We start from the raw sequence: 9,083 nt of genomic DNA on the forward strand, positions 1-9,083 counted from the left end.
TCCCCCGCTGAGAAGGTGGAACATTGAGTACCCAAAAAACTACTCAGAAATCCCCCAACATGAAATTCAATGGTCCACAGCCTTCGCATGATGAGTCCAATGCCATCCAACGGCTGATCTTATATGGATCATCCGGCTTCAACGCAACGCACCGCTTCAGCCAACCGCCCGCGCGTCCGTCCCTCCCCCGCTCCCCTCTCCCTCTCCCTCACGCGCCCGACTCCCAGCGCGCGCCCGCAGTTCGAACGCTGGCGAGTCCTCATTTTTTTTCCATTTTTTCCTCCCTCTCCCCCGCCACTCCGGCACGCGCCGCTCCCCCACCGGCGGCCACTGCCGCTCGCGGCCCTGCACACCAGCACGCGCCACGGCCCCACCTACTGGCATGCGCCGTGGCTCATCCGCGCCGACCGACGCTGCCCCGCGCGGGGGATGGGGCAGCCTGCACTAGCCGCCGCTGCCCAGCGCCCCTCCTTCGCCGGCCGCCATTGCCGCTCGCACGTACAGTTGCGCCCCCGCCCGCCGGCAGCCCACTCGCCCCACGCCCTTGCGCCCATGCCTCCGCTCGCCCTCGCAGTTGCCGCTCCAGGACCCACCGACGACCAGATCTGGTCAGCAAAGGCCCCCCAGCACTCTCTCTCTCGATCGAGAGGGGCAGGGGCGGTGGATCTAGGGCGGGGACGCGCCGTGCCGCCTCACCTACCCGCGCAGGAGCTGTGCTGCTCACCCGAGTGTGAGCAGCCGCATGCCCCCCATCCCTCCCGGCGGGAGCCATGTGCTGGCCCAACCGGCCGCGGCCCTCCGCTGGCCGCGCGGCCGTGCGCAGGCACATGGAGCCCCGCCACTGCCGCCGCGGCCCTCCGCCTGCGTGCACGCACCGCCGGCCACGTGCCCTGCAGCATGCTCTCCTTCGGGACTCCCGCAGTTGTGTACACGATGTGGACATGCTCAACAATTAAGTACTTCGTCGTCCGGGACTCCCACAGCTGCGTCTTCATCTTCTGGGCCGTAGGTGACATGCTGCTCAAGCTGGGAAGCCGGTGCCTCCGGTTAGTCACAGGTACCATGCTCTTCACATTCCTCTCGCCACACATTGCAGTTGCTATGCAAATCTGCTGCAGTTTTTACCGGACTGCATGTTCTGCATCCTCCCAGCCTTTCGGTCACTATTTCCATTTTGGTCAAATGTCCCAACTTAATGGTTCTGTCTTGCAGTGACAATCGGCTAAAAAGGAATTTGGGAAGAGAATGATGCTTCCCATCAAGAATCTGAAACTTTAATAAGGCATACATGTGTGGTTTGCCTTCTAACTGGCTCACTGCTACTTATATGCATATTTACAGGACGCAGCAATTAAAACAAAAGATTGGAGTAATATTGCCTAGAATGGCAGGAGCTATGCCATTGTTTAGTTGTTTTCACTCGATCAGCTTTTGTGCCAAGATATGTGGATGCTTATGCGGTGAAGTGATGGCCTCTGTATTGTCTTTGTGCCAGGAGCACACGAGCCATTAGCATCACTCATGGCACCTCTCATGCACAGATGCTCTTGAAGCTTCTCTCTGGTGAGTATTTGCTAATCATTGATGAGAACAAAAATGAATTAACCAGGATCTTGACTTGCATATGCATACATATACTTATATGCCTCTTGTCTGATGCTGATTGCTGTGAGATTCAGCTATAAGGCTACAAAACCAGTTTTACTCTCTTAAGAGATGTGGCTGAATGGCAGAGTGAGGAGGAAAATTACTCTGTCTTGGACATTAAGTTAAGTAATAATATATGTCTCACTTTGCTTTACCAAATTCATTGACCTATTTATTTTGTAAGTCATATTTGAAAACAACAGATATTATAAATGGTAGCTCTTGTTTTATCTATGTAAAAGTTGCATTTGTGAATTTTGTAGGTTGCTGAGTGATCATTGGGTTTCATTCATTAGTTTCTGAAAGCATCACGAAAACTCTGCTCAAGGAATCTCATTGGCAAAGTTTATTGTTTGATTAGTAATAGTCATTATGTTGATTTTGGTATTTGTTTTGGACTCTGTCCTTTGTGTGAAACATATTTTCGGTTTTAACTATGTGTCTTGTATTGTTTGGTATACATCTAAAATTTATCCGTGGCGTTAGCATGGGCATCTTACTAGTATATAGTAATTCACATATACATATAATTGTAGGTCGTTTTGACTTTTCTAGATTCATATATTTTGATACGTATCTAGGCATACGTTGTATCTAGATGCATAGCAAATACTATGAATCTAGAAAAGCCAAAATTACCTACATTTTGGAACGGAGTACATGTATATGTGAATTCCTCTATATATGTAAAATATTAAGAACAAATATTATTTAAATGAATATACATATATATATATATTTATATGTATGTTAGTGGAGTTCGTACTTAGCTAGATTTTCAAAACAAAAGTATAATCGAAATAAAAAAGAATTGAATGAAAAGGAGAGGAGGGCTCCCGGTTGGTAACTCCAATCAGGACCAAAGGTCCTCTTTTGTCCCGGGTGCCTGAACAGGGAAGAAAGGTTCTCCCTTTTTTCCCGCCTTGGAGGGTTTCCCAACCGGGACAAATTAAGGGTTACGTAGTACTTGATGCACTATGGATTAAACTCTAGAATTAAAGAGCTTGAGGACATTAGTCGGGGTATCAGACTCATATTATAGACGATTAATAATTCAATTTTTCAAATTGTTTTTTATTTTTCCACATAGGTAATATGAAATTATTTAGGCCTGTCACCTATATGTTCAGTTACTAGTAACGGGCATCGTCGATGTCGATTACCCATATGCCGTTACTGGTAACGGGTGTGATTGATGCTCTTTACTAATATTCTGTTCTTGGTAACCAGCATCATGTTAATGCCTGTTACCAGTGACGAGTGGTAGTAGACGGTGGCTGGAGAGTGAGGAGTTGAGGACAAGGTAGGGTTCGAGAGGTTAGTCATATGTAGGAGGGTGCCAAAAAGGAATCATGGGTCGTTGTTTTCAGTCATGGGCTAGTTGCCCAAGGCCCAGTATGACTGTGCCGACACATAGTTAGACCCAGTTCTTAGTTTTACTAACCGACCATTCAACAAAATATATAAATATTTTTACCGACTTATTATATGGAGTCGGAAGATATTGAAATAGTGACAGACTAGTCGCTAGAACTCTATAACTATTTATCGGTATTTATCTAGTTACAGCTACTAGTGTCTGATGGGATATTGGTGTTGTGGTATAGTGACGTCCTCTAATTTCACTGCTTGAGAATAGTTTGTAGCTAATTCGTCTTCACTCAGGTACACATGCGCCTTGTTCGGCTGGCTGGTTCAGCCAGCAGCAACAGTGTTTTTCTCTCACGCCAAATCAGCTCAGCCACCAGCCAACCAGCCAGCCAGCAGTATTTTCCTCTCACGCCAAATCAGCCCAGCCACCGGCCAGCCAGCCAGCCAGCCGAACGAGGCCATGGTCTACTTACGAAAACAATGTCGGCCATTATGTGGATCGGATCGGAGAAAATATTAATGATAGGAATTCCTCTGCCCAATGGAAATTGCTGTTTACAATCTTGTGGTGGTGGGGATTTCAAATTTGGGAGATGCCATGGTGCCCAAGACAAGCGGAGCTACGACGAACCTTGGGGTGGGAATGAGGGAATGTTTTAATGTGGTTTTATTGCCACTTTTAGCATTCAATCAAAGAAAATGAGGAAATGTTAATACCCAGAAAATTGAGCGTCAATAAAATTTGAAACGTTTGGATCCTACCATTTTGGAGCATTGATCCACATCCATGCAGAGAATGGTACAGCAGGATTAGTTAATTTCTTTGTTAAATGGAGGGACGTTTTGATGGAATGTTAATTAGGCCAGAATAAATGCAATTAAAACATATCCTTTTTTTATTTGGCTGGCCGGCTATATATACGAGGCCAGGGCCACCTCCACCAGTATCCTAGCGCTTGTAACTCTAGACTTGCTTTCTTACGTACCATCCGACCAGCCGCCATGGGCAAACAACAGAATCTCCTCCTTGCCATTGCCGTTGTGGCTTCCATCGTCCATGCCGCCACCTCCCAAACAGATGCGGCCACGACAGTGTACGACGTCCTGCAGCAGTACAACTTGCCGCGGGGTCTGTTACCGCTTGGCGTGCAGTCATACGCGCTCCACCCAGGCGGTGCTTTGGAGGTGACCCTCCCCGGCGAGTGCAACTTCTTCGTCACAGTCGCCGGCAAGCAATTCAAGTTTCGGTATGACAGAAGCGTCAGCGGGATCATCAAGTCTGGTTCCATCAGCCGTGTCTCCGGCGTGAGGTTGCAGGTGGAGTTCGCGTGGCTCGGGTTCAACCAGGTGAGCCGCGCTGGCAACGAGATCAATATCCAGCTTGAGAAGTCGACTCAGTCGTTCCCAGTCAGCGCCTTCGCCCAGAGCCCCCGCTGCAACTGAGGCTATATATTAGTCAGGAACCTACGGCCATTATACTTGGGATATGGAGCGTGTGTGCTAGCTCCTTGCCATACTTCAATTTTAATTCGTTCGTGCTAAATCTAATGCCTGTTTTATGAAGTGACTATAATAAAATAATTTTGTTCTTTCCTGCACGTGAATGCATCTGTTACATGCTTTTCGTAATAATAATAATGTCTATCCGGTCTGCATGAATCTTGGAGACTCTCAAATGCTATTTAACTAGTTTTTTTTAATGAAATTTTACCAATATCCAAACATGAGATTGATGAACTATATATATCGATGATCCATGTATCCAATTAATTAGTACAGAGTTGATATTGTGAATTCCTGACGTTTTATAACCGCACTCGATATTGTGAAGATTTGATGGCTTCCGCCTGTGGTTTTTTCCTTCCACCTTGGGAGGGTTTCCCACATTAAATCCTTGCGTACTCTATTATTGATCAACTGTTTTTCATCACTTATTTGCCGTCATTTGTGTAACATGAGGCATGGTGCCGTTGATTGAGCAGCGCCGCTTGCATTTAATTGTTGCAGCCTGCCCGATGCGCCATGCCGGATGGATGGTCCCGCGCAAATAGGAAGTGTTTGCTGCGAATAGCCCGCTAGCTGGATTTAGAATTTTTAGGAGCGGGTGATGCCGTCACCCACCTCTAAAATAAAATTTTTAGGAGTGGATGACGCCTCACCCGTTCCTAGAAATAATCCCATTTGTAGATGAAGATGATGGCGTCGCCTGCCCTAAAAATATATTTTTAGGGGTGGATCAAATGCTACAGTACATCTGCTTCCTCAGTAGGAATGGGTGAAATTTTGGTCCGCCGCTAAAAAAAATTAGGTACAAATTATTTTTGTGTAGTGTTACTTAACAACAATAATTTAGAGGTTACGCCAAAAGCATCTGTAATCTGATCAGTTTTGACATAAGAAAACAGAAAACCTAAAGGTGCCTTAGCTGAAATCAAATCATTCGGTAGGTGAATTATATCATAACTTTTGTTCATGTTAAGGATACTGAAGTTGAATCACAATAAAACAGTGAGCCCCAACATATATAATCAAACCAACGACGTAGGTCAGGCGATAGATCAGTCAAGTTGATTTCTCTACGGCGAGTATTAGGTATGTCGGTCAGGCTCTGCGAGCGTGAGCCATCAGCAGCTGATCCAAGGGGCGATTGATAATCACACCGACGACGGCGAGCGCGTCCTCCTTGCTGTGGATGTTGGCCCTCGTCCTGAGCAGCTCCGTGAATGGCCCGCTCCACTCGCCGATCCGGTTGGCCCGGATGAGCTCGAAGCACATGGTGTCCCAGTGCTCGATGTACCCCAGGTGCTCCGGGGTGAGATGGGCGTCGCCGCTCTCCCACCCCCGGGAGACCGTCTCCTTGATTGGCGTCAGCCGCAGGGCCTCGCACTAGGTCAACGTCAGCGTCGCCAGCCCCCGCTTCAGCGCCTCGACGTCGTCGCTGCCAGCGGCGGCCGGGTCGTGGCCGGAGAGCGCGTGGACGGCGCGCTGCGTGGGGTCCCGGCCCAGGGGCAGGCTCGGCAGGTTCGCCAGGCCGCCGATGAGGTCGCGGTAGCTGTTGCCGAACGGGAGGAGCGTGGCGTTGGGGATCACATGCTCGTAGCCGGGGAAGGCGTGCCAGTGGCTGGTCCGGTTGGCGAACCCGGCGAGGAACAGGTCGGGCTGCACTGCCAAGGACGCCTTGTCGCCGTCGCGGCCCTCCAGGTTGATGATGAAAAGTTTGGGCGGGTCGCGTTGCACCGCAGCTGCTGGAGAGTAGTCGGCGGCGAGAGCAAGGATCAGGATGGCAAGGAGCGCCACCATAGAAATGGAAGAACACGCCATGTCGTCTATGGTGAGTTGTTGATCGGCGAGGTCGGGAGAGAATTGATTTGAGAGATGATCGAGCAGGCTAGTCTTTATATATGGCAGCAACGTAGTACAAGCACGCCGATTGCATTGGACAACTACCGATCGAGCTAGGTAGAACAAGAAGGGCAAGATGCGTGAACAGTCGAAGAGGGTGTGATGGGAAAGCTCGCGTCTAGCGAGCGCTCGGGAGGCGACGGCGGCGGCGACCCGCCCGACCGGCTCGCCGGCGCTGCCCTGCCTCCCGCCGCCCACCCGCGCCCTCCCCCAGCCACCACTCCCAGGACCCCTGTTGCTGGCTCTCACCCAGCGCCGCGAGCTCGGCCTCATCTTGCTGGCGAGCGCAGCGCCGGCGCGCAGCTGAGAGCTGGCGCTTCCCGTCGGCCGGGGTGCAGTTTTCAGGATCGCCTCCTCCGTGATTTCTACTCCACTGCAGTCCCAGGTGCCGTTGCTCCCTCCTCTCGAGCTCCTCTCTGGGCCACCCCTAGATCCTCGTCCGTTAGGTACAACCTAGCTTTTGTGACGAACATGCTTAACTACTTGCTCACTGTCTGTCCGGGTCGCCTGTCCGTTTCTCGTGTGCGTCCAAAGGTGTTTCGTTTTGTTGTCGCGAATAGAAACATAGCTCATGTTCTAGCGGTCCGGGGTTGGCTTTGCCTGGGAACCTCTGTCCTCTACCTTCATTCTTCCATGGAGGGAGCCGTCCGCGCGGCTGCGAAGGTTGAAGACGAGCGCGGTTCTCCCAATGCTGCAGTTAAGGCGCACCGGTCAGCGGCGCCTGATGGGACACCGGCCATGCCGACCTCGCCTTTCCACCAGCCCATCTTGCGCCTCCACCAGCAGCAAACCCAGCCCCGCAGGGCCCAAACCCACCACCTCAGCCGCCTCACGCACCCAACCACCTTGCTGGGCCGGCAGTCAATCTGCTAGCGCTTGCTGCACTCTTTGCGGCCTCCAAATGCGCACTGCCGCCACCACCTGATGCTTCCCCGGCTCTGGCTTCCGTTGAGCTCGTTGCTTCGGTGGATGCTACCCCGCCGCCGCCGCCCCCGTCTCCTGTGGCTCCCCAAACTGCTAGGCGTTCGGTGCGTCGTAGTAGACGCCCCAGGGTTGGTGTGCTGCTCCGTTCTGCTGCCAAGCCGCTAAGGCAGAGCGCCCGCCTTGCTGAGAAGACGGCTGGGATGTTCGTCGACTCTACTGACAAGACTGTTCAGCTAAAAGCCATGAAGAATGCTCTGGCCCCTTGCTCTACCAAGCTGAAGGATGTTGCGGAGAAGAAGAACATGCTGACCCGTTCCAAGCTGTCGATCGGGGTGTCGGATCTCCGCAAGCTGGTGGCCGCTGCTGGTCTCAGTGTCAACGCTCCTGCGAGCGTTGGCGTGTTGGATCCCCTGGCAGCATGATCGCCATGGCTCTCGATCCTCCTTGCGGTGGCGTCTCGCCGCAGCCGCCCGTGCGTTCCAGCCGTCTGGGCAGATGTATCCTTCATTGTGTCTCGTGTTGTTGCAGGTTGTCTCTGTTGTTCATTGTTGTCTCTGGTCGTTGTCATTTGGGTTGTAGCCTTTGTAGAAGGTGGTGTGTCTGTTCTCGTTTATGCAGTTGGACTAATGTTAGGAGGTTGTGGTTTCTCGCCCACTTGTGCTGGCTTCTGCTGGCCGCGAGCTGGGCTCCTAGTGGTGTTATCTGGTTTCAGTATGTGTAATGGTTTTAAAAACTTTCTCGTGGTGTCTTGGAATGTGTGTGGGTTAGGCGACCCGGACAAATGTGCTATAGTTAAGAATGCGCTTGTCGCTGCTGCTCCCTCGGTCATTTGCCTCCAAGAAACCAAGCTTAGCGATCTTAACCGCTTCAAAGCCCACAGCTTCCTGCCCCCGCACTTCACGAACTCCATTCAGTACGTCAGGGCTGCCGGATCTCGCGGTGGCATCCTCACGGCCTGGAACATGAGCCTGTTTTCCCTTGATTCCTTCATCAGCCGTCGCCATACTCTTACGACGGTCCTCACTGCTGCTGCTTCTGAGCAGCGACTCACTGTTACCAATGTTTATGCGCCTGCTGACCACCGCGATTCTAAGCACTTCCTAGCTGATCTTCACGAGCTGCAGCCACAAATTTCTGGGCCTTGGGTCCTCACTGGGGATTTTAACTTGATCAGGTGCGCCACTGAGAAAACGACTGGGAACTTAGATGCTGCTCTCTGCTCGCTCTTTAACGACACTCTCGACCGTCTGGGGGTTGTGGAACTCCCACTGCTTGACCACCTATTTACTTGGAAGAACAAACAAGCAAACCCGATTCTTGCGCGACTCGATCGCGCTTTCGTCAATACTGAGCAATGCACAGCCTTCCCTAACATTACGCTCACCTCTCTAGTTCGCCCCACGTCTGACCACACCCCTCTACTGATCACAATCTCTTCCACCACCCCAAAATCGTACTTGTTCCGCTTTGAAAATGCCTGGCTGCACCAACCAACCTTCCTGTCTGTTGTACTCCCTGCTTGGCGAGATGCCCCAGCTCACTCTGATGCCGCCGGACAGCTTGCCAGCTGCCTCAAGATGACTCGAGCTTCGGCAAAGGTTTGGGCTCGGCGTTATAGGGCGCCACCTGCACTCATCCACAATTGCAAATTTCTCATCATGCTATTCGACTTTCTGGAGGAAACTCGTAACCTGTCTGTCCAGGAGTCGGCGATCCGGTACATGAGCCAGGAACATCTT

General features: G+C 51.3%; 1 protein-coding gene, 1 long non-coding RNA gene and 1 pseudogene across 2 annotated transcripts; 2 read left to right on the forward strand and 1 right to left on the reverse strand.

Annotated features, from left to right (window-relative positions):
* Nucleotides 1-768: 768 nt before the first annotated feature.
* LOC120682602 lies at nt 769-1,849 on the forward strand. The gene is made up of 2 exons (XR_005678500.1): nt 769-1,057; nt 1,496-1,849. It is a non-coding gene; the product is annotated as an uncharacterized LOC120682602 (long non-coding RNA).
* Nucleotides 1,850-4,020: 2,171 nt separating this feature from the next.
* On the forward strand, nt 4,021-4,461 carry LOC120680865. Its single transcript, XM_039962448.1, has one exon. The coding sequence runs from the start codon at nt 4,021-4,023 to the stop codon at nt 4,459-4,461; it is 441 nt and encodes a 146-aa protein (XP_039818382.1).
* Nucleotides 4,462-5,619: 1,158 nt separating this feature from the next.
* Nucleotides 5,620-6,339, reverse strand: LOC120680866 (annotated as a pseudogene).
* Between the last annotated feature and the right edge of the window lie 2,744 nt (nt 6,340-9,083).

The sequence above is a fragment of the Panicum virgatum genome, chromosome 7N, assembly GCF_016808335.1.
Source record: "Panicum virgatum strain AP13 chromosome 7N, P.virgatum_v5, whole genome shotgun sequence".
In the NCBI taxonomy this organism is placed as follows: domain Eukaryota; kingdom Viridiplantae; phylum Streptophyta; class Magnoliopsida; order Poales; family Poaceae; genus Panicum; species Panicum virgatum.

Bases quoted from the DNA above. Each gene is read 5' to 3' on its own strand.
- LOC120680865 (XM_039962448.1), top strand. From the start codon at position 4,021: ATGGGCAAACAACAGAATCTCCTCCTTGCCATTGCCGTTGTGGCTTCC.